The 26687-nt window shown below is 43.7% G+C and overlaps 1 protein-coding gene across 6 annotated transcripts in view; it reads left to right on the forward strand.

The window, feature by feature from the left end:
• LONP1 (lon peptidase 1, mitochondrial) overlaps window positions 1-26687 on the forward strand; it is a 701187-nt gene that overhangs the window by 604744 nt on the left and 69756 nt on the right. For all 6 annotated transcript variants that reach the window (XM_077254500.1, XM_077254519.1, XM_077254480.1 and 3 more), the window contains 2 exons: window positions 365-505; window positions 2170-2335. In XM_077254500.1, coding sequence (XP_077110615.1) covers window positions 365-505; window positions 2170-2335 — 307 coding nt within the window. The remainder of the gene's footprint in view (window positions 1-364; window positions 506-2169; window positions 2336-26687) is intronic.

The raw sequence follows: 26687 nt of genomic DNA on the forward strand, positions 1-26687 counted from the left end.
ATTCATTACTAAAATTTAAGAAGGAACTGGATGCCTTTCTTGAAAAGTATAATGTTACAGGTTATATATACTAGATTCCTTGATAGGGTGTTGATCCAGGGAACTAGTCTGATTGCCGTATGTGGTCGGGAAGGATTTGTTTTTTCCCCCAATGTGGAGCTTACTGTTTGCCACATGTTTTTTTTTTTGCCTTGCTCTGGATCAACATGTTAGGGCATTCTCGGTTAGGATATGGGTTGAACTAGATCGACTTAAAGTCTTCCTTCAACCTTAATAACTATGTTACTACTGTATGTAAAGAAGTAAATGCAGTGATGCAAATAATGCAGCAATTCTTACATTTGTTTCATTTTTTATTTTGTAGCGCTATCTAGTACCACAGACTTTGACTATGTGTGGTTTAGATGAAGGGAAGACTCGTATAACTTCTGAGGCACTCACTGTTCTAATTAAACAGTATTGTAGAGAAAGTGGAGTGCGAAACTTACAGAAGCAAGTGGAAAAGGTGAGTGGTGAAAATTGAAAACAAATACCTAAAAGTTATAAACATATTGACACTATTTTATTCTGTAAATTTAAGCTAAATATATAGCATCTACATGTACCTCATATGCAGATTTATCTGATGATCTTCACAAACTGTTTCTTACTTTTCTAGAAAGAACAAGCTTCCCTGAAAGGTCAGACTAAAAATAGAAAAGAGGTGGCAGACACTTCCTCTCTATAGAAATCCTTCTAGGGCTCCTTTCCATTTGCGAGATAAACGTCCGTGTCTCGCATGTGAAAACCAAGCTGTGGCGCCGACAATCCGGTGCCAGAGCTTGGTTTTCACACGCGAGACACGGACGTTTATCTCGCAAGTGGAAAAGAGCCCTAAAACTCATAGAATACGTGCACACAACCTCTTTTTGCAGTAGCAGAGCTGCCAATTTTATTTAGGTGGAGCTAACAGTTGTTCTCCTTAAAGGGAACCTATCACCCCGTTTTTTAAAAATTAGATAAAAATAGTGTGAAATAGGGGCAGAGCTGGGCTTTACATTAGTGCCTTTTCGGTGCCTTTACACCCCCGTTAGGCTGCCGAAATACCTTTGTGAAGTGGCCGTTTTGTCCTGTCACTCAAGTTGGTCAGGTCGGATGGGCGTGGTCACAGCGCTGTTTCTCCCCCAGATCAGGCTCATCAATACGTTGGTGGCGTAGTGGTGTGCGCATGTCCAAAGAGAAGATCCACTGCCCAGGAGATTCAAAACAGCGCGGTCTTCACTATTCGCCGTTTACCGGTGGGCGCGGCCATCTTTCATGGCCGCGCGTGCGCAGATGGAGCGCTCTGCTGCCCGGGGCTTCAGGAAAATGGCCGCGGGATTCCGCGCGTGCGCAGATAGAGATCGCGGAGGCCATTTTCCTGAAGCGCTGGGCAGCAGAGCGCTCCATCTGCGCACGCGCGGCCACAGGAAAGATGGCCGCGCCCACCGGTAAACGGCGAATAGCGAAGACCGCGCTGTTTTGAATCTCCTGGGCAGTGGATCTTCTCTTTGGACATGCGCACACCACTACGCCACCAACGTAATGATGAGCCTGATCTGGGGGAGAAACAGCGCTGTGACCACGCCCATCCGACCTGACCAACTTGAGTGACAGGACAAAACGGCCACTTCACAAAGGTATTTCGGCAGCCTAACGGGGGTGTAAAGGCACCGAAAAGGCACTAATGTAAAGCCCAGCTCTGCCCCTATTTCACACTATTTTTATCTAATCTTTAAAAAACGGGGTGATAGGTTCCCTTTAATCATCTTCGCTAACTGTTTTGCTGTTGTCTCTGCTACCGTGTTTTTTTGTTTTTTTTTAATATCCTTGAACTAGCAAGTGGAAGCCATCCGTAAAATGAACGTTGCACCTTTTTATTACTTCATGGTTTACGAACCCTGAAGTGGTAAAAGAAGTGGCAAAAGCAAGCACAGCAAATGTCTTTTTAAATTGCTGTGCATCATGTTAATTTTTTGAGGCATGTTTATGATGCTTTTTCAGGCGGGTTCCAGGTGGGATCCACCTAAAAAAAATAAATAAAAAAAACACAGTGTGCACATACCCTAAAGGTGCATTAACCCAAAAGCAGAGTCTAATAGCCTGTGTGCCTTATAAAACTAATGCAATACAATGATTCATGTGCCTAAGGTTCTGCGGAAGTCTGCCTACAAGATTGTAAATGGAGATGCCCAGATTGTGGAAGTGAATCAATCCAATCTCCAAGACTTTGTAGGAAAACCAATCTTCACTGTGGACAGAATGTATGATGTCACTCCGCCTGGTGTGGTCATGGGCCTCGCCTGGACTGCCATGGGTAGGTGCAATATACTATAAATGTTTTTTTCAGTGAATGTATTCTTTTTCTTAAGCTAGACTTACAAAAGGTGTGCTCAACTGCTCAAATCTTGAGAAGAATGTAGGATAACTAGCTGCATTGGCTTACATTCAGATAGAATAGTCAAACAGTTCTTGCTGTGATATTTTCACATATAGTCATGTATATAGAATTATCTGTCACGTCCATAGCTATGCTCACAACTAACAGTATGTGTTATGGTGTGTCAAAATATATTTATATTACTCAAATAAAGGGAACATTAAAATACAACATCCTAGATATTACTGAATGAAATATTCCAGTTGCAAATCTTTATTCATTACATAGTGGAATGTTTTCAGAACAATAAAACATAAAAATGATCCATGCAAGTCAAAATTAATATTCCATGGAGGTCTGGATTTGGAATGATACTCCAAATCAAAGTGGAAAATCTAATTACAGGCTGATCCAATTTCAGTAGAAATCATCAATACAAAGGAAACGATGCTTAGTAGTTTGTCTATATGACCTCCCTACAACTATTGGGCTTGCTCCTGATGAGTCAGTGGATGTTCTCCTGAGGGATCTCCTGCCAGACCTAGATTAAAGCACCAGTCAACTCCTGGACAGTCTGTGGTGCAACTTGGCGTTGGTGGATGGAATGAGACATGATGTGCCAGATGTGTTCGAATGGATTCAGGTCTGTAGAATTTGCAGGCCAGTTTATAGCATCGATGCCTTCATCATGCAGGAACTTCTGACACACTTCAGCCACGAGGCCTAGCATTGTCATGCATCACAAGGAACCCGGAGCCCACTGCATATGGTCTCACACTGGATGTGAGGATTTCATCACAGTACCTAATGGAAGTCAGGGTACCTCTGGCTACCACATGGAGGGCTGTGTGGCCCTACAGAGAAATGCCTCCATAAAGTATTACTGACTCTGCTCCAAACCGGTCATGCTGGAGCATGTTGCAGGAAGCAGAACGTTCTCGGCGCCTCCAGGCTTTCACGTCTTTCGCATGTGCGCAGTGTGAACCTGTTCTCAGCAGTGAAGAGCACAGGGCCCAATGTCAAATCTACCAATATTGGTGTTCTCTGGCAAATTTCCATCGCCCTACATGGTGTTGGGCTGTAACATTTTAGCACTACAATCCACCCTTGACCATCGGGAAACCATATATCATTTATATAAAATGCCATATCCTTAGGGAATAGCTTCAGCAGATAAACGATACATTGATATGAGAGAAGGATACAGCAGCATAAAGCAATACAAGCACAGATTATAGCAAAAATTACTCCTAAAATATAGCGTAAATAACCAAAATCTGGCAACCAGGAAGATAACTAATCCCACCATTTACCATTACTTTGTGTGACTTAATCAACGTCATCATGTAACTGGTCTATCTGAGACTGCAATTCCTGGCTATGATCTGACAAGTCAAAACAACATATAACTTCAAACTCTTGACATCTATAGTGGTGAATAACAAATAATCTATAATTGCTCTATTCTGTAAGACAGCGTTTCGATAACTATGTATATCTAATAATATATCTTCGAAGGCTCTACTTGTAGTACTAACATGGGTTCCCGATGGTCATTAATATCTTAGCACTACACCTTCAAGGACAGGAAACCTACATTCAAAAAAGGCGACATCTCTCCCTCGCATCAGTTGTTTTCCTGTCCTTGACTGGGTAGCCTCTTACTGAAGATAGGAAGACTAAAGACCAAAGATCTATTCTTTCCCAGGCCTGGCCTGTCGGCTCAGACAGCGATCTCTTTTCTACAGCTGATGCAGGGTCCCTGGAAGCGCCATGGTGGGTCCATGGGGACTTTCACTTTTGTGCGTTTGCAGGTGAGCAGCATCACAGGATGATAGTGGCCTGCTCTGGCACAGCTCATAATGCGCTAGGAGGTGTGGTGGATGGACGTCGCATAGCCGGGGGCATGTCCGGGTGTTGCTATGGATGTGCTTTTGGAGAAGGCTGGTGACATCCGAAAAAAGGAATCTCTAACTTATCTATCTCCACCTACAGGCGATCCTTCTGAAGAGAAGGTTTATTCAAAAGTAGCCCTCCAAAGAGCAGGATAGATGGGAGGCCCGGAGTAGAAAAGGTAGAGGTTTCATGTTTGGAAACTCCTTCCAGGATACCAAATAAACAGGTCAATGACACCCATCCCAGGTGGTGGGTTGGGGGCTTTCCTCCTGCTTCCTTCCCTGGGAAAGAATATCTGATAGCAGCTGGGGTCTTGGCCTAATAAAATCAGTGTTAAAGCTACAGTTCCAGTCAATCCCACAAGGGAGGTTTGTGGTGACTCTCCCTCGGTCTTAGTCTAGAGCAATGGGCCCTAGAGGCCGAAATCTCAGATCTGGTTCAGAAGGCAGTCCTCCTAGAAGTTCCTGAATCGGAGAAGGGAAAGGGGTTTAACTCCTCTCTCTTTCACATAGAAAAAAAAAAGACTGTTCTTTTAGGACTATAATAAATCTAAAAGTCCTAAAATCCTGAAAAAAAGCCCTTAAGGTCCACATGTTCCTTAGGAACACAATATCTGATGACACAGCATTTCTTCTTAATTAAGCCAGACATAAATTGTGTAGGCCCAGAATCTTAAATTGTTCTCTGGAGTATTGAAGAACACTGGACTGCTTCATTGTTCCAACCTGGATTCTTTAAGACCTCTCTGGGATTTCAGTGATTGTCAGTTGTGTTACATAGCCACATACCTCATTGCTCTTAGTTAGCTTCCGAAGCTTGTCATTACATCCTCGCTGTGGGGGCCCGCCAAAAGCGAGGAGCCACTGGTGGGGGTATGCGGCACTAGAAGCAGCTCTAATCCTGGCAATTCAGAAGAAGGGTGACACTCTGTAACTTGCACCATCTTGGGTATTTGCTGGGACTGTTCTGTATGCTATTGTGTGTTGGTGGTTCAATAAATTATTGTCACACTGTTTTACCCTCACCCTGTGTTGTCTGAGTACTATTTTGCCCACGGGTAAAGAGAGCGGGCCCTCAGTGGTATGAGCCCTGGTCAATGCAGTCTTTCTAAAGACAGCTGGGCCAGCGGACAAGAGCACCCAATAACCCCTAAGTCTCCACACTCTCCTAGGTTCTTTGACCTCTTGCGTGACGGCAGTCCTGTGGGAGTTCCCTGGGTAAATAAAGTTACACAGGTGGTCAACACAGATGCTAGTCCAAAAGAGTGGGGAGCTCATCTGGAGGATATAGTAGTCCAGGGTGTCTGGACAGGGAATGAAGTAGAGGAAGACAATAAGGAAACTCCTTGTATCCCTACAGAGTTATCATGTCAGAATCCTTTCCAACAATCAGGTGTCAGTGACATATATAAACCACCAGGGGGTAACCAGATCCACACCTTTGATGGAGGGGACAGATCATTTATTCTAACTAGTGGAAGGTCATCTCCTTTCTTTAACGGCTCTTCACATAAGAGGAAAAGAGAACATCAGGGTGGATTTTGTGAGTTGCAATCAACTAAGGCAAGAAAAGTGGGAGCTAAATTAGTCCATCTTCGACCAAATAGCACACATGTGGGGCCGTCTGGACATAGACCTCTTCGCCACCAAACTGAACAGGAAGGTGAAAAAATTCTGCTCCCTGAATCCCAGGGAAGGTCCCTAGGGGTAGTAGATGCCTTCATGATTCCTTGGCTTTTTTGCTTGGCATACTAATTTCCACCAATAGCCGTAATCATGTTCAGGAAAGACAGGGCAACCATGGTTCTCATGGTTTCGGATATTCTCCTTCGCCGATCCTTTTTTCCATCTGGAGTTTCGAAATTTCTTCACAAGTAAGTTGCCAACCTTCATTTAAAGGGAACCCGTCACCCCCTGGCCGTTTTAACTAAAAGATCCACCTTGTGCAGCACTAATGCTGCATTCTGTCAAGGTGGCTCTTTTATTTGGGGTCCCTTCCAACGCTGAAATATTCTTTTTTTTAATTTTCCCGCCATACCTGTAGTCTATCAGGGGGTGCATGGCTTTTCCCCCCGGACACAAACTCCTCCCAGCCATCAAGCAGTTCCTCCGTGCTCTGGGTGCTGCCGCCTCTGCCTTCATTAAAGTCTCCGGCGCCTGCGCTGAGTCGAAGGGCAGCACAAACTGCGCATGCCTGAAAATGGAACTTACAGCGCAGGCACTGTAAGCGGTTTATACCTTGTAGGAATAAAAAGACAAGAAATAGGAAAAACCCCATGTTCCTAAACAAAGAAATAAGGGGGCAATTAACAGTAAAAAGAAAGCATTTAAACTTCTAAAGCAGGATGGCACCATTGAAGCGCCAAAAAACTATAGGGAGAAAAAGACTTTATCTAAAAAAAAAACTAATTAAAACTGCCAAGAAGGAAACAGAGAAACATATTGCTAAGGAGAGTAAAACTAATCCCAAACTGTTCTTCAGCGATATCAATAGTAAAAGAATCAAAAGTGAAAGTGTAGGCCCCTTAACAAATTGTGAGGAAAGAATGGTTGTAGACGACGAGGAAAAAGCTAATATACTAAACACCACCTTCTCCACGGTATTAACAGTGGAAAATAAAATGCTAGGTAAAATGCAGAGAGACAAAGAAAACCCTAGAGTAAGGGTCACCAATCTAACCCAAGAAGAGGTGCGAAACCGGCAAAATAATATTAAAATAGATAAATCTCCGGGTCCGGATGGCATACACCCACGAGTACTAAAAGAACTAAGTAAGTAATAGACAAGCCATTATTTCTTATATTTAGGGACTCTAAGCAACGGGGTCTGTTCCACAGGACTGGCGCATAGCAAATGTGGTACCAATATTCAAAAAGGACTCTAAAAGTGAACCTGGAAATTATATGCCAGTAAGTCTAACCTCTATTGTTGGTAAAATATTTGAAGGGTTTCTGAGGGATGTTATTCTGGATTATCTCAATGAGCATAACTGTTTAACTCCATATCCGCATGGGTTTATGAGGAATCGCTCCTGTCAAGCCAATCTAATCAGTTTTTATGAAGAGATAACCTATAGAATGAACCAAGGTGAGTCATTGGACTAGGTGTATCTTGATGCTTCCAAAGCGTTTGATACCGTGCCACACGAGGTTGGTACACAAAATGAGAATGCTGGGTCTGGGGGGAAATGTGTGTGAATGGGTAATTAACTGGCTTTTAAGAAAGCAGAGATTGGTTATAAATGGTATGTTCTCTAACTGGGTCGCTGTGACCAGTGGGGTACCGCAGGGGTCGGTGTTGGGACCTATTCTCTTCAACATATTTATTAACAATCTGGTAGAAGGTTTACACCATTAAATATCGATATTTGCAAATGACACAAAACTACGTAAAGCAGTCAATACAAGAGAAGATAGTATTCTGCTACAGATGGATCTGGATAAGTTGGAAACTTGGGCCGAGAGGTGGCAGATGCGGTTTAACAATGATAAATGTAAGGTAATACACATGGGAAGAAGGAATCAATATCACCATTACACACTGAATGGGAAACCACTTGGTAAATCTGACATGTAGAAGGACTTGGGGATCCTAGTTAATGATAAACTTGCCTGGAACAGCCAGTGCCAGGCAGCGGATGCCAAGGCAAACAGGATCATCAAATGCATTAAAAGAGGTCTGGATACACATAATGAGAGCATTATACTGCCTCTGTACATGTTATGAGCTGGTGGTTTAGGAGCAACATGGGACGTGCTCTGGAGGAGGTGGTACCTGTACTGACCGCAGTTCCTGAGCTTAACACAACACTAGAAGTAGCCGTGGGATGTTCCTGTCACTCCCTAGACACCTCGTCACAGCCGGAGGACTAACTACCCCTAAAGATAGAAACAGGAAAGCTATCTTGCCTCAGAGAAAATCCCCAAAGGATAGGACAGCCCTCCACAAATAATGACTGTGAGTGGAGAGGGAAATGACATACGCAGAATAAAACCAGGATGTAGCAAAGGAGGCCAGTCTAACTAGATAAATAGAACAGGAAAGAATACTGTGCGGTCAGTATTAAAAACTAGAAAAATCCACCACAGAGTTTACAAAAATCTCCACACCTGACTAAAGGTGTGGAGGGTAAATCTGCTTCCCAGAGCTTCCAGCTTAACTGAATAAATCCATACTGACAAGCTGGACTAGAAAAAACATAGAAAGTGCAGAAAGATTAAGTCCACAACAAGTGGACGGCAAAAGAACAAAGCAAGGACTTATCTTTGCTGAACTGGTCAGAATATCAGGGAAATCCAAGCAGAGATGTGAATCCAACCAGGAACCATTGACAACTGGCACAGGCTGAAGGATAGAACCAGGCTAAATAGTCGAGCCAGAAAGACAATCAGTGGAAGCAGCTGCTACTAAATCCAAGGAGCAGCAGTACCACTTAAAACCACCGGAGGGAGCCCAAGAGCAGAACTCGCAAAAATGCCCCTTACAACCACCGGAGGGAGCCCAAGAGCGGAATTCACAACAGTACAAATCTCTGGTTAGAAAACACATGGAGAACTGTGTACAGTTTTGGGCACCGGTGCTCAGGAAGGATATAAAGGAAGTAGAGCAAGTACAAAGGAGGGCAACAAAATTAATAAAGGGTATAGGGGAACTACAATACCCAGAGAGATTAGCAAAATTAGGATTATTTAGTCTAGAAAAGACGACTGAGGGGCAATCTAATAACCATGTATAAGTATATAAGGGAACAATACAAATATCTCTCCGAGGATCTGTTTATACCACAGAAGGTGATCGTCACAAGGGGGCATTCTCTGCATCTGGAGGAGAGAAGGTTTTCCACCAACATAGAAGAGGGTTCTTTACTGTTAGGGCAGTGAGAATCTGGAATTCCTTGCCTGAAGAGGTGGTGATGGCGAACTCAGTCGAGGGGTTCAAGAGAGGCCTGGATGTCTTCCTGGAGCGTAACAATATTGTATCTTACAGTTATTAGGTTCTTTAGAAGGACGTAGATTTGGGAATTTATTCTGAGGGAATATGGGCTGAACTGGATGGAAAAATGTCTTTTTTCGGCCTTGCTAACTATGTTACTATCTAACTTCCAGGGACCTACAAAGTAAATGTCAACCATCTTGGTTTATTTAATAATGCTCCCAATCCTGGGTCCCTTTATTTATTTTTTTTAACCCCTTTCTGACATCAGATGTACTTTTCCGTCCATGTGACCCTCGCCAATTTGACCATGGACGTAATAGTACGACTCCGCGATCGGCAGCGATCACAGGGGGAGTAAAACCGATCACTGCCGGGTGTCAGCTGATTCTTACAGCTGGCACCTGGCACTAGGTGCCAGGAGTGGCCACAGACAGCTCTCGACACTTCAACCACCAAAATACTGCTATCGAACATTATCGCAGCATTCCGGAGGCCGGCACAGGGGGGACAGCCCCTCTGCCTTTGCATTGGAGACCTCGTGGCGTGATGTGGGTTTCCAATGTTGCCATGGTGAACTGATGTCGTCATGAAGACATCCAGGTCACCAGAGCTAGGAAACTTGGTGATCCTGTACGGTGCATGATCAGCAAGTGTCCCTGTCAGTGCAGCGCTGACTGCTTTTTTGGCATGCAGATGCTGCTTCATCTTCATGCCATAGAAGCGATCAGCCTGCAAAAAAATGATTGTCCCATAAGGGGACAAAGTAAAAAAAAGTGAGGAAAAAGTAAATAATTTTTTTTAAATAATTGTAAAAATAAATCAAAAATAATAATAATAATAAAGAAATCAATATTTATTCTATCTCTAAATAAATATTGTAATGGAAAAATAAAAACCTAAACAATAAAAGTACACATATTTGGTATCACCGTGTCTGCAACGACCCGACCTATAAAACTATACCACTAGTTAATTCCTTTAGTGAAAACCATAAAAAAAGGGCAAAAACAATGCTGTATCATCATAGCGCCAAACAAAAAGTGGAATAACACGCGATCAAAAAAATGTCATCTTGTCCCGCAAAAAGTGAGCCACCATACAGCATCATCAGCAAAAAAAATGTATAGCTCTTAGAATAAAGGGATGCTAAAATAATTACAGTGGGGCAAAAAAGTATTTAGTCAGTCAGCAATAGTGCAAGTTCCACCACTTAAAAAGATGAGGCATCTGTAATTTACATCATAGGTAGACCTCAACTATGGGAGACAAACTGAGAAAAAAAAATCCAGAAAATCACATTGTCTGTTTTTTTATCATTTTATTTGCATATTCTGGTGGAAAATAAGTATTTGGTCAGAAACAAACAATCAAGATTTTTGGCTCTCACAGACCTGTAACTTCTTCTTTAAGAGTCTCCTCTTTCCTCCACTCATTACCTGTAGTAATGGCACCTGTTTAAACTTGTTATCAGTATAAAAAGACACCTGTGCACACCCTCAAACAGTCTGACTCCAAACTCCACTATGGTGAAGACCAAAGAGCTGTCAAAGGACACCAGAAACAAAATTGTAGCCCTGCACCAGGCTGGGAAGACTGAATCTGCAATAGCCAACCAGCTTGGAGTGAAGAAATCAACAGTGGGAGCAATAATTAGAAAATGGAAGACATTCAAGACCACTGATAATCTCCCTCGATCTGGGGCTCCACGCAAAATCCCACCCCGTGGGATCAGAATGATCACAAGAACGGTGAGCAAAAATCCCAGAACCACGCGGGGGGACCTAGGGAATGAACTGCAGAGAGCTGGGACCAATGTAACAAGGCCTACCATAAGTAAAACACTACGCCACCATGGACTCAGATCCTGCAGTGCCAGACGTGTCCCACTGCTTAAGCCAGTACATGTCCGGGCCCGTCTGAAGTTTGCAAGAGAGCATTTGGATGATCCAGAGGAGTTTTGGGAGAATGTCCTATGGTCTGATGAAACCAAACTGGAACTGTTTGGTAGAAACATAACTTGTCATGTTTGGAGGAAAAAGAATACTGAGTTGCATCCATCAAACACCATACCTACTGTAAAGCATGGTGGTGGAAACATCATGCTTTGGGGCTGTTTCTCTGCAAAGGGGCCAGGACGACTGATCCGGGTACATGAAAGAATGAATGGGGCCATGTATCGTGAGATTTTGAGTGCAAACCTCCTTCCATCAGCAAGGGCATTGAAGATGAAACGTGGCTGGGTCTTTCAACATGACAATGATCCAAAGCACACCACCAGGGCAACGAAGGAGTGGCTTCGTAAGAAGCATTTCAAGGTCCTGGAGTGGCCTAGCCAGTCTCCAGATCTCAACCCTATAGAAAACCTTTGGAGGGAGTTGAAAGTCCGTGTTGCCAAGCGAAAAGCCAAAAACATCACTGTTCTAGAGGAGATCTGCATGGAGGAATGGGCCAACATACCAACAACAGTGTGTGGCAACCTTGTGAAGACTTACAGAAAATGTTTGACCTCTGTCATTGCCAACAAAGGATACATTACAAAGTATTGAGATGAAATTTTGTTTCTGACCAAATACTTATTTTCCACCATAATATGCAAATAAAATGATAAAAAAACAGACAATGTGATTTTCTTGATTTTTTTTTCTTAGTTTGTCTCCCATAGTTGAGGTCTACCTATGATGTAAATTACAGACGCCTCTCATCTTTTTAAGTGGTGGAACTTGCACTATTGCTGACTGACTAAATACTGTTTTGCCCCACTGTATTTTTTAAATAAAATTGTTTTTATTGTATAAAAGCACAAAAACATAAAAAAAAGATATAAATGAGGTATTGCTGTAATCGTACTAACCCGAAGAATGAAACTGCCTTATCAATTTTACTACACATGGAACAGTGTAAATGCCCCCCCCAAAAAAAGAAATTCATGAATTGCTGGTTTTTGTTCATTCTGCCTCCCAAAAATCGGAATAGAAAGCAATAAAAAAATGTCATGTGCCCGAAAATGTTACCAATAAAAACGTCCCACAAAAAAATGAGACCTCACATGACTCAGCCGAAATATCAAAAAATTATAGCTCACAAAGTAGGGTGATGCAAAAACTATTTTTTGCAATAAAAAGCGTCTTTTAGTGTGTGACAGCAGCCAAACATAAAGTGGTTGTCAAAAATGGGGGGGATCCCACGCCGTTTTTTTATTTAAATTAAAAAACATGGCATGGAGATCCTTCTATTCTTGATATCCAACCTTGCTGAAGCTGACAGCTGAGGGTTGTAGTTTTTAGAATGGTGTCACTTTTGGGTATAGACCCCCTCAAAGTGACTTCAAATTTGAGGTTGTCCCTATAAAAAAGTGGTGTTGTAAAAATGAGAAATCGCTGTTTAACTTTTAACCCTTATAACTTCCTAACAAAAAAAAAAAATTTGTTCCAAAATTGTGCTTATGTAAAGTAGACATGCGGGAAATGTTACTTATTAAGTATTTTGTGTGACATATCTGTGTGATTTAAGGGCATAAAATTCAAAGTTGGAAAATTGTGAGATTTTCAAAATTTTTGCCAAATTTCCGTTATTTTTCACAAATAAACGCAAATCATTTCAAAGATATTTTACCACTAACATAAAGTATAATATGTCACGAGAAAACATTGTCAGAATCACCGGGATCTATGGAAGCGTTCCAGAGTTATAACCTCATAAAGGGACAGTGGTCAGAATTGTAAAACTTGGCCTTGTCATTAACGTGCAAGCCAACCCTTGGGGGTAAATGGGTTAATCAAGAAAACTTTTACAGACATTAGAACCACAATCGGTGCAAAATATACCTCATCAACAAAGACATTGCCATTATACATAAACACTGTTCATGTTAAGACTTTCCCATCACCATTAACTTCTTCCCTTCCTTGTTTCCTAGGTATACCTCATATATTAAACCAATTGAATAACATAATCTGATACCCAGGTATTTAATGTTTGCACTATTGGAAAATTTGAGATACTATCCAACCCCATCAGGTCCAGGGTAAAAAACGTAAATTTTACTAGTTTATAGTTAGTCCCGAGAAGGACCCAAATCTTCATATTATTTCCATTACAATTAGAAGGGAAATACTAGAGCTATTGATAAACAGGCCAACTGCTATGCTTTCTTCTGTGTTAACCCCTTAATCCCATATGACGTACTATCCCGTCGAGGTGACCTGGGACTTAATTCCCAGTGACGGGATAGTACGTCATATGCAATCGGCCGCGCTCACGGCCGGGTGTCAGCTGACTATCGCAGCTGACATCACGGACCGCCCCCGGCACATTAACCCCCGGCACACTGCGATCAAACATGATCGCAGTGTTCCGGCGGTATAGGGAAGCATCGCGCAGGGAGGGGGCTCCCTGTGTGCTTCCCTGAGACCCCCGGAGCAACACGATGTGATCGCGTTGCTCCGAGCGTCTCTTACCTTCTATCCCTGCAGGCCCCGGATCCAAAATGGCCGCGGGGCTGCATCCGAGTCCTGCAGGGATTACTTCCGGGTCCAGTGCAGGCGCTGGTAAGCCTGCAGCGCTGTCAGTCAGATCGCTGATCTGACAGAGTGCTGTGCAAACTGTCAGATCAGTGATCTGTGATGTCCCCCCCTGGGACAAAGAAAAAAGTAAAAAAAAAAAAAAATTCCACATGTGTAAAAAAAAAAAAAAACATATATATTATTCCCATAAATACATTTCTTTATCTAAATAAAAAAAACAAAACAATAAAAGTACACATATTTAGTATCGCCGCGTCCGTAACGACCCAACCTATAATACTGTCCCACTAGTTAACCCCTTCAGTGAACACTGTAAGAAAAAAAAACGAGCCAAAAAACCCTTTATTAACATACCGCTCAACAAAAAGTGGAATAACACGCGATCAAAAAGATGGATATAAATAACCATGGTACCGCTTAAAACATCATCTTGTCCCGCAAAAAACAAGCCACCATACAGCATCATAAGCAAAAAAATAAAAAAGTTATAGTCCTCAGAATAAAGCGATGCCAAAATAATTATTTTTTCTATAAAATAGCTTTTATCGTATAAAAGCGCCAAAACATAAAAAAATGATATAAATGAGATATCGGTGTAATTGTACTGACCCGACGAATAAAACTGCTTTATCAATTTTACCAAATGTGGAACGGTATAAACGCCTCCCCCAAAAGAAATTCATGTATAGCTGGTTTTTGGTCATTCTGCCTCACAAAAATCAGAATAAAAAGCAATCAAAAAATGTCATGTGCCCGAAAATGTTAACAATAAAAACGTCAACTCGTCTCGCAAAAAACAAGACCTCACATGACTCTGTGGACCAAAATATGGAAAAATTATAGGTCTCAAAATGTGGAAACGCAAAAACTTTTTTGCTATAAAAAGCGTCTTTTAGTGTGTGACGGCTGCCAATCATAAAAATCCGATATAAAAAAATGCTATAAAAGTAAATCAAACCCCCCTTCATCACCCCCTTAGTTAGGGAAAAATAATAAAATTTAAAAAATGTATTTATTTCCATTTTCCCATTAGGATTAGGGCTAGGGTTAGGGTTGGGACTAGGGTTGGAGCTAAAGTTAGGGTTAGGACTAAAGTTAGGGTTAGGGTTGGGGCTAAAGTTAGGGTTTGGATTACATTTACGGTTGGGATTAGGGTTAGGGGTGTGTCAGGGTTAGGGGTGTGGTTAGGGTTACCGTTGGGATTAGGGTTAGGGGTGTGTTTGGATTAGGGTTTCAGGTAGAATTGGGGAGTTTCCACTGTTCAGGCACATCAGGGGCGTTCCAAGCGCGACATGGCGTCCGATCTCAATTCCAGCCAATTCTGCATTGAAAAAGTAAAACGGTGCTCCTTCCCTTCCGAGCGCTCCCGTGCGCCCAAACAGGGGTTCCCCCCCACATATGGGGTATCAGCGTACTCAGGACAAATTGGACAACAACTTTTGGGGTCCAATTTCTCCTGTTACCCTTGGGAAAATACAAAACTGGGGGCTAATAAATCATTTTTGTGAAAAAAAAAAAAAAATTATTTTCACTGCTCTGCGTTATAAACTGTAGTGAAACACTTGGGGGTTCAAAGCTCTCAAAACACATCTAGATAAGTTCCTTAGGGGGTCTACTTTCCAAAATGGTGTCACTTTTGGGGGGTTTCAATGTTTACTCACATCAGGGGCTCTCCAAACGCAACATGGCGTCCCATCTCAATTCCAGTCAATTTTGCATTGAAAAGTAAAATGGCGCTCCTTTCCTTCCGAGCTCTGCCATGCGCCCAATCAGTGGTTTACTGTCATGATTTCCCCAATGGCAGGGAAATCAAAATAACAAACGGACTAGCTCTCGGGTGATGGGAACTAAAGTGACCGTGACCTGAACCTGACACAACACTGGAAGTAGCCGGGGAGTGTTTCCTACGATGCCCTAGACACCACGCGCCAGCCGGAGATCTAACTACCCCTATCAGAGGAATATACAGGCCTGCCTTACCTCCAGAGATGAACCCCAAGAGGAGATAGCAGTCCCCCACAGATATTGACGGTGAGTCAAGAGGAAAAGACATACGTAGGATGAACAGCAGATTTAGCACAGTGAGGTCCGCTTTCTAAATAGCAGAAGTACAGGAAAGAGTTACTTCACGGTCAACTTCAAAACACTACTCAAAAACACCATCCTGAAATTACTTTAAAACTCCAGTGACAACTCATGCCACTGGAGTGGCAATTTCAGTCCACGAGAGCTTCCAGCTACAGAGAGTCACATTGCAGATAGCTGGACAAAAAATAGCATAAACTAGAAACAAAATTCAACTTAGCTGAACAGGAACTTGAGGCAGGAAAATGCAACAGAATGCTACTGATACATTGTTGGCCGGCATAGGACCAGCAGCCAAGCAGCCTTAAATAGGAAACTCCCCTAATGGGTGGCAACAGGTGATCCAGGATAGAAGAAGGTAAATAAGTGGCACTACCATAAAACACCACCGGGGGAGCCCACAAACAGAATTCACAACAGTACCCCCCCCTTAAGGAGGGGGCACCGAACCCTCACCAGAACCACCAGGGCGATCTGGATGAGCACTATGAAATGCACGAACCAAATCAGGAGCATGAACATCAGATGCTGTCACCCAAGAATTATCCTCCTGACCATAGCCTTTCCACTTAACCAGATACTGAAGTCTCCGTCTGGAAACACGGGAGTCCAAGATCTTTTCCACCACATACTCCAATTCACCCTCAACCAGCACAGGAGCAGGAGGATCAGCAGAAGGAACAACCGGCACCTCATACCTCAGCAATAATGACCGATGAAAAACATTATGAATAGTAAAAGATGCTGGGAGGTCCAAACGAAAGGACACAGGATTGAGAACCTCCAAAATCCTATAAGGGCCGATAAACCGAGGCTTAAACTTAGGAGACGAGACCTTCATAGGAACAAATCGAGAAGACAACCAAACCAGGTCCCCAACACAAAGACGAGGACCGACACGCCGATGACGATTAGTGAACTGTTGAGTCTTCTCCTGGGACAACTTCAGATTGTCCACAACCTGTCCCCAAATCTGATGCATTCTATCAACCACAGCATCTACTCCAGGACAATCCGAAGACTCCAATTGACCGGACGAAAAGCGAGGGTGAAACCCTGAATTACAAAAAAATGGAGAAACCAAAGTGGCAGAACTAGCCCGATTGTTAAGGGCAAACTCTGCCAATGGCAAAAAATCAAGCCAATCGTCCTGATCAGCGGACACAAAACACCTCAAGTAAGTCTCCAAGGTCTGATTAGTACGCTCAGTCTGGCCATTAGTCTGTGGATGGAATGCAGACGAAAAAGACAAGTCGATGCCCATCCTGGCACAGAACGCCCGACAAAATCTAGACACAAACTGAGTGCCCCTGTCAGACACTATATTCTCAGGAATACCATGCAAACGCACCACATTCTGAAAAAATAGAGGGACCAGCTCAGAGGAGGAGGGCAATTTGGGCAAAGGTACCAAGTGAACCATCTTGGAAAAACGGTCACACACCACCCAGATGACAGACATCCTACGAGAAACAGGAAGGTCAGAAATAAAGTCCATAGAGATGTGCGTCCAAGGCCTCTTAGGAATAGGCAAGGGCAACAACAACCCGCTGGCCCGGGAACAGCAGGGCTTAGCCCGAGCACAAACATCACAAGACTGCACAAAAATACGCACATCTCGAGACAAGGCCACCAGAAAGACCTAGACACCAAATCCCTGGTGCCAAAAATTCCAGGATGACCTGCCAACGCGGAAGAGTGAACCTCCGAAATAACTCTACTGGTCCAGTCATCAGGGACAAACAGTCTACCAGGCGGACAGCGATCAGGCCTATCCACCTGAAACTCCTGCAAAGAGCGCCGCAGGTCTGGGGAGACAGCTGACAATATCACCCCATCCTTCAGGATGCCAGTAGGTTCGGAATCACCAGGCGAGTCAGGCTCAAAACTCCTAGAGAGGGCATCCACCCTCACATTCTTAGACCCAGGCAGATATGAAACCACAAAGTTAAATCGAGAGAAAAACAACGACCAGCGCGCCTGTCTAGAATTCAGACGCCTGGCTGACTCAAGATAAATTAGATTCTTGTGGTCAGTCAAGACCACCACCTGGTGTCTAGCACCCTCAAGCCAATGACGCCACTCCTCAAATGCCCACTTCATGGCCAAGAGCTCCCGATTTCCAACATCATAATTTCGCTCAGCGGGCGAAAATTTTCGAGAGAAAAACGCACATGGTCTCATCACTGAGCAGTCAGGATCTTTCTGCGACAAAACTGCACCTGCTCCGATCTCGGAAGCATCTACTTCAACCTGGAACGGGAGCGACACATCAGGCTGGCGCAGCACAGGAGCAGAAGAAAAGCGGCGCTTAAGCTCCCGAAAGGCCTCCACAGCCGCAGAGGACCAACTAGCAACATCAGCACCCTTTTTGGTCAAATCAGTCAAAGGTTTAGCAATGGCAGAAAAACCCGCTATGAATCGGCGATAGAAATTAGCAAATCCCAAGAATTTCTGAAGACTCTCTAGAGAAGTAGGTTGTATCCAATCACAAATAGCCTGAACCTTAACAGGGTCCATCTCCACAGATGAAGGGGAAAAAATATATCCCAAAAAGGAAATTCTCTGAACCCCAAAAATACACTTTGAGCCCTTCACAAAAAGAGAATTAGCTCGTAAAACCTGAAAAACTCTCCTGACCTGTTGAACATGAGATTCCCAGTCCTCCGAAAAAATCAAAATATCATCCAAATACAGAATCATAAATTTATCCAGATATTCACGGAAAATATCGTGCATAAAGGACTGAAAAACGGAAGGGGCATTCGCGAGACCGAAAGGCATTACCAAATACTCAAAATGGCCTTCAGGCGTATTAAATGCGGTCTTCCACTCATCCCCCTGCTTAATCCGCACCAAATTATACGCACCACGTAGATCGATCTTAGTGAACCACTTCGCCCCCTTTATGCGAGCAAACAGATCAGTCAGTAAAGGTAACGGGTACTGGTATTTAACTGTAATCTTATTCAGAAGTCGATAGTCGATACAAGGTCTCAATGAACCATCCTTTTTACCCACAAAGAAAAACCCTGCCCCCAGTGGAGACAACGAGGGGCGAATATGACCCTTTTCCAAAGATTCTCTGATATACTCCCGCATAGCAGTATGTTCAGGTACAGACAAATTAAACAAGCGACCCTTAGGAAATTTACTACCGGGAATCAACTCAATAGCGCAGTCACACTCTCTGTGAGGAGGGAGAGAATCAGTTTTAGGCTCCTGAAAGACATCATAAAAATCTGACAGAAATGCTGGGATCTCAGAGGGAGTAGATGAAGAAATGGGAACCAAAGGTGCATCCCCATGAATCCCCCGACATCCCCAGCTCAGCACAGACATTGATCTCCAGTCCAAGACTGGATTATGAATTTGTAACCATGGTAATCCAAGTACTAACACGTCATGTAGATTATATAACACAAGGAAACGAATAATCTCCTGATGGTCTGGGGTAAGATGCATAGTCACTTGTGTCCAATATTGTGGTTTATTGCTAGCCAAAGGTGTAGAATCAATACCCTTTAAGGGAATAGAAACTTCCAGAGGCTCTAAAGCAAACCCACAACGCTTGGCAAAGGACCAATCCATGAGACTCAGAGCGGCGCCAGAATCCACATAAGCATTCACGGTAACAGATGATAAAGTACAAATCAATGTCACGGACAAAAGAAATTTAGACTGCAAGGTACCCATAGAACAAGATTTATCAACCTTTTTATCAACCTTTTTTATGCGTTTAGAGCATGCTGATATAACATGAGCTGGATCTCCACAGTAGAAGCACAATCCATTTTTGCGCCTGTAAGGCTACGTTCACATTCGCGGCTAGCGCCGCAGCGTCGGGCACCGCAGCGGCGCCGCATGCATCATGCGCCCCTATATTTAACATGGGGGCGCATGGACATGCGGTGCACTTGCTTTTTGCGCCGCATGCGTCCCTGCGGCGCCCACGTCGGGGCGCAGAGGACGCAGCAAGTTGCATTTTTGCTGCGTCCAAAATCAATGGAAAAAAGGACGCATGCGGCGCAAAAAGCAGCGTTGTGCATGTGTTCACATTTGCGCTGTGCGTTGCGGCGGCGACGCTGCGGCGCACACCGCAAATGTGAACGTAGCCTAACTCTGTCGTTCGCCTCTAGACAAAACACTATCGCATTGCATATGCTCTGGTGCCTCTTCAGAGGTCACCGCCAAATGGTGCACAGGTTTTTGCTCAGAAGATACCGCCATATAGTGCACAGGTTTTTGCTCAGAAGATACCGCCATATGGTGCACAGATTTTTGCTCAGAAGACACCGCCATATGGTGCACAGATTTGCGCTCCCGTAAACGCCGATCAATCTGGATAGCCAATGTCATGGCATCATTCAGACCTGTAGGCACAGGGAACCCCACCATGACATCCTTCACGGCATCAGAGAGACCTTCTCTGAAATTAGCTGCTAGTGCGCACTCATTCCATTTAGTAAGCACCGACCATTTACGAAATTTTTGGCAGTAAATCTCAGCTTCATCTTGCCCTTGGGAAAGAGCTATCAAGGCTTTCTCAGCCAAAATCTCTAAATTAGGTTCTTCATATAGCAACCCCAAAGCCAGAAAAAACGCATCTACATTTAATAACGCAGGATCCCCTGGCGACAATGCAAATGCCCAACTTTGTGGGTCACCCCGCAGTAGAGAAATAACAATTTTAACCTGTTGTGCAGGATCACCAGCAGAGTGAGATCTCAGAGACAAAAACAATTTACAATTCTCTCTGAAATTCAAAAAACGGGATCTGTCTCCGGTAAAAAATTCAGGCATAGGGATCTTAGGTTCAGACATTGGAGCACGTATAACAAAATCTTGTAAGTTCTGGACCTTTGTAGCCAGGTTATTCAGACCTGCAACCAAACTCTGTGGATCCATGATTCAAACAGGTGTAAGCAAAGTCATTCAGAGATTAAGAGGAGAGGGGGAAAAAAAAAAAAAGGCTGAAGACTGCAGTTTAAGCAAGGAGTACAAATGAGCACTAAGATGTACTTTCCAAACACAGAAGAAAAAAAAAAACCTTTTCACATCCTTTCCTGCTTTAGTGCATAGTTTTAACACATCTGGCCGGCCAAACTGTCATGATTTCCCCAATGGCAGGGAAATCAAAATAACAAACGGACTAGCTCTCGGGTGATGGGAACTAAAGTGACCGTGACCTGAACCTGACACAACACTGGAAGTAGCCGGGGAGTGTTTCCTACGATGCCCTAGACACCACGCGCCAGCCGGAGATCTAACTACCCCTATCAGAGGAATATACAGGCCTGCCTTACCTCCAGAGATGAACCCCCAAAAGGAGATAGCAGTCCCCCACAGATATGACGGTGAGTCAAGAGGAAAAGACATACGTAGGATGAACAGCAGATTTAGCACAGTGAGGTCCGCTTTCTAAATAGCAGAAGTACAGGAAAGAGTTACTTCACGGTCAACTTCAAAACACTACTCAAAAACACCATCCTGAAATTACTTTAAAACTCCAGTGACAACTCATGCCACTGGAGTGGCAATTTCAGTCCACGAGAGCTTCCAACTACAGAGAGTCACATTGCAGATAGCTGGACAAAAAATAGCATAAACTAGAAACAAAATTCAACTTAGCTGAACAGGAACTTGAGGCAGGAAAATGCAACAGAATGCTACTGATACATTGTTGGCCGGCATAGGACCAGCAGCCAAGCAGCCTTAAATAGGAAACTCCCCTAATGGGTGGCAACAGGTGATCCAGGATAGAAGAAGGCAAATAAGTGGCACTACCATAAAACACCACCGGGGGAGCCCACAAACAGAATTCACAACAGTTTACCCCCACATATGGGGTATCAGCGTACTCAGGACAAATTGTACAACAACTTTTGGGGTCCATTTTCTCCTGTTACCCTTGGTAAAATAAAACAAATTGGAGCTGAAATAAATTTTGTTTGAAAAAAAAGTTAAATGTTCATTTTTATTTAAACATTCCAAAAATTCCTATGAAACACCTGAAGGGTTAATAAACTTCTTGAATGTGGTTTTGAGCACCTTGAGGGTGCAGTTTTTAGAATGGTGTCATACTTGGATATTTTCTATCATATAGACCCCCCAAAATGACTTCAAATGAGATGTGGTCCCTGAAAAAAAATGGTGGTGTAAAAATAAGAAATTGCTGGTCAACTTTTAACCCTTCTAACTCCCTAACAAAAAAAAATTTTGGTTCCAAAATTGTGCTGATGTAAAGTAGACATGTTTGAAAATGTTACTTATTAAGTATTTTGTTTGACATATCTGTGATTTAAGGGCATAAAAATTCAAAGTTGGAAAATTGCGAAATTTTCAAAATTTTCGCCAAATTTCCATTTTTTTCACAAATAAACGCAAATTATATCGAATAAATTTTACCACTATCATGAAGTCCAATATGTCACGAGAAAACAATGTCAGAATCGCCAAGATCCGTTGAAGCGTTCCAGAGTTATAACCTCATAAAGAGACAGTGGTCAGAATTGTAAAAATTGGCCCGGTCATTAACATGCAAACCACCCTCGGGGCTTAAGGGGTTAACAACATATTTATAGCCTTCTAGCCCTGGGTGCTTTCTAATAATGCAAGCCAAAGGTTATAATGCAAGGGTAAAAAGTAACGGACAGCAGTGTCTCGTTCCCCTATAAATTTCAAAGCTGTCAGAGATTTCCCATTGCCTCTCTCTAGGGAACAAAGCCTTATAGAATCGCATAATCCACTTAACTTAATTGACTAAACCATCTTAAGGTACCTTCACACTAAGCGACTTTACAACGATAACGATAGCGATTCCGTGACGTTGCAGCATCCTGGATAGCGATATCGTTGCGTTTGACACGCAGCAGCGATCTGGATCCTGCTGTGATATCGCTGCACGCAGCAGCGATCTGGATCCTGCTGTGATATCGCTGGTCGTTGCTGAAAGTCCAGAACTTTATTTGGTCATCAAATCGGCGTGTATCGTCGTGTTTGACAGCAAAAGCAACGATGCCAGCAATGTTTTACAATGGTAACCAGGGTAAATATCAGGTTACTAAGCGCAGGGCCACGCTTAGTAACCCGATATTTACCCTGGTTATCATTGTAAAAGTAAAAAAAAAAAAACACTACATACTCACCCTCTGATGTCTGTCACGTCCCCCGTCATCCGCGCTGTTGCTCAGAGCTTCCTGCACTGACTGTGTCAGTGCCGGCCGTAAGGCAAAGCACAGCGGTGACGTCACCGCTGTGCTTTCCGGCTGGCGCTTACACAGTGCAGGGAAGCGGACGCAACAGGCACCGAAATGTAAGTATGTAGTGTTTGTTTTTTTTAACATTTACACTGGTAACCAGGGTAAACATCGGGTTACTAAGCGCGGCCCTGCGCTTAGTAACCCGATGTTTACCCTGGTTACCAGGGGACTTCGGCATCGTTGGTCGCTGGAGAGCTGTCTGTGTGACAGCTCTCCAGCGACCACACAGCGACGCTGCAGCGTCGCTTAATGTGAAGGTACCTTTAGACAAATCTGTCCAGCCACTGTTTCAAAGCTTCCATTGAAGGAAAACTCTCCACCTTTTGTGGCAGCCTGTTCCACTCAATGATCACCTTCACTGTCAAAAATTTTTTTCTAATCTGTATCTTCTCTTTCAGTTTCATTCGATTGCTGTTCATGTTTCCATGTGCAAATAAGAATACTGATGATCCCTCTACACCAGGGCTTCCCAAACTACGGCCCGCGGGCCGCATCCGGCCCCCGGAGGCCTTTTACCCGGCCCCCGCCGCAATTCACATGTTCCTCTCGCTTCTGCATAGCGCCGGGCGCTATGCAGAAGCGAGAGGAACATGTGAATTGTTCGGCGCTCATCTTCCAGACTGAGACTCCAGACCTAGATGAGCACATCTAGGCCTGACAGACGAACAGCGAGGAGCGCGGGCAGCGGCTACGCTACACTGCACTGCTAGGTAATGTATAGTTTTCTTTGTTTTTTAAGCGGGGATGGGGGTGTTTGGGAGAGAGCATGGGAGCTGGACCTATATGGTGGAACACAGAGCATGGGAGCTGGTCCTATATGGGGGAAGACAGAGCATGGAGCTGGACCTATATGGGGGAACACAGAGCATGGGAGCTGGACCTATATGGGGGAACACAGCATGGGGGAGCTGGACCTATATGGGGGAACACAGAGCATGGGAGCTGGACCTATATGGGGGAACACAGAGCATGGGAGCTGGACCTATATGGGTGAACACAGAGCATGGGAGCTGGACCTATATGGGGGAAGACAGAGCATGGAGCTGGACCTATATGGGGGAACACAGAGCATGGGAGCTGGACCTATATGGGGGAACACAGAGCATGGGGGAGCTGGACCTATATGGGGGAACACAGAGCATGGGAGCTGGACCTATATGGGGGAACACAGAGCATGGGAGCTGGACCTATATGGGGGTGATTGTTGGTATATTGTTTTTGTAGGGCTGTATATATATCTACTAGATTGTGGCCCGATTCTAACGCATCGGGTATTCTAGAATATGCATGTCCCCGTAGTATATGGACAATGATGATTCCAGAATTCGCGGCAGACTGTGCCCATCGCTGATTGGTTGAGGCAACCTTTATGACATAATCGTCGCCATGGCAACCATTATGACATCTACGTCGATACTGTGCCTGTCGCTGATTGGTCGAGGCCTGGCGGCCTCGACCAATCAGAGACGCGGGATTTCCATTATGACATCATCGTCGCCATGCTGTGCCCGTCGCTGATTGGTCGAGGCCTGGTGGCTTCGACCAATCAGAGATGCGGGATTTCCAGGACAGACAGACAGACAGAAAAACCCTTAGACAATTATATATATAGATTGGTATTTTACTAATAGCAATTTGGAATCCCTAGGAAACAATGACGTCAAGAAAGAGAAAAATTGACTCGGAGTGTAGGATATTCAAAGAACAGTGGACTTATGATTACTTATTCATGCAGTACAAGGAAAGAGCTGTGTGTTTGATATGTCAGAATATAGTGGCTGTGTTTAAAGAATACAATTTGCGTCGACACTATCAAACTCAACATAAAGATAAATATGATTGTTTGGTTGGAGATGTAAGAAAAGATAAAATATTAAAACTGAAACATTCATTGACAACTCAGCAAAATACTTTTGTGAAGCAGAAGCAGCTAAACATTTCATCACTGCGAGCAAGTTTTCAAGTTGCCAAGCTAATAGCGTGCACTGGCAGGCCATTCGTGGAGGGAGGATTTGTTAAAGAGTGCCTTCTTTCTGTCGCCAAAGAGATGTGTCCAGAAAAGTCAGACTTGTTTAGTACAGTTAGTCTTTCAGGATCTACAATTACACGAAGGATTGAAGAAATGGGAGACAATTTGCATCAGCATTTGCAAAACTCTGCAAGAAAACTTTCCTATTTTTCCTTGGCACTTGACGAGAGCAATGATGTTCGTGATTCTGCACAACTTCTAATTTTTATTCGTGGGAAGAATGACAATTTTGAAGTCATGGAAGAGCTTGCTGCACTGCAAAGCATCAAAGGAACAACTACAGGAGAGGATATCTATGAAAAGCTTTCCCAAACTGAAGGATTTGGAGCTAGACTGGGCTAAACTAGCCAGTGTGACAACTGATGGTGCGCCTAGCATGGTGGGGTCTAAGAAAGGAGTAATTGCTCGCATTAAACAAGAGATGGACAAACGTAACCATTCTCATCCAATAGCCATACACTGCCTCATCCACCAACAAGCGCTATGTAGTAAATCACTGAAGTGGGACTCTGTTATGAAAATTGTGGTATCTTGTGTTAACTTCATTAGAGCTAATGCACTAAACCACAGACAATTTCAGGAATTTCTGTCTGAGCTAAATGTTGCCTATGAAGATGTTCTGTACCACACAGAAGTCCGTTGGCTGAGTCGAGGCAGAGTTTTGAGACATTTTTATGACTTGCTTCCACAGATTACAGATTTTATACTGTCAAAAAACAAAGAAGTACCAGAGCTCAAGTGTCACGATTCACACCGTGACTGTCAAGATCCCTTAGCCGCTGCCCACATTATGTCATGGATTGGGGTGACTTTAGACCAACAGACGGCTATCACATGTGCAGGGGGCTTATCCTAGTTATCCCTCCACTGCCACAATGTGATGAGAAAAAAAAAACACACACGAGGCTGTTGACCTCTTGTTTACAGCAGGGGCTTATTTTAGGTATCCCACTGCTCTTCAGTATACCATGAACTGCAGGGATGTGTGTATCCCGCTTACAGTTCCACTTAAACCTTGCAGCTCTCTGGCGCCCCCTTACTGTCAGGTCAGATTAGGTACTGCACCTAGGGTAATTATTCGCCAGAAAGGCTGCCTGCTATGTACTGGCTATTGGGCGCGCTGCAGCGAAGCGATAACTACTCCCGCTCAGGCAGGAACAATAATTATCAAGCCGCAGTCGCTGCAATGTCACCCAAAGGCCTGCACACGGTAGTGCCGCCACCAGCTCCGATTAAACGGGTCCGGAGCTAACCCCAAAATAGTAGCGTAATTCCCTTCAGAGACAGGGTACGGTTTAGGGCAGGAAGAACGAACTAGTATTAAATATTATACCCCATAAATGATTTTTAGGCAGTGTTTATAAAATATTTTACAAAGATGTTACAAATGAGACAATTGCAAATATGTACAAGGTAATTATGAAAATAAAAGGATTAAATGAAGAAAAGATAACACTCACATATTCTCAGATCATTGCATTGCAGGCAACCGGCTAGGAGAACTTTCCATCTATCCCAGTGCATTTGCACTCGCAGTCTGGTCGCTTCAGGTAAAAACT

This window comes from Ranitomeya variabilis, chromosome 1 (assembly GCF_051348905.1).
Source record: "Ranitomeya variabilis isolate aRanVar5 chromosome 1, aRanVar5.hap1, whole genome shotgun sequence".
NCBI lineage: Eukaryota > Metazoa > Chordata > Amphibia > Anura > Dendrobatidae > Ranitomeya > Ranitomeya variabilis.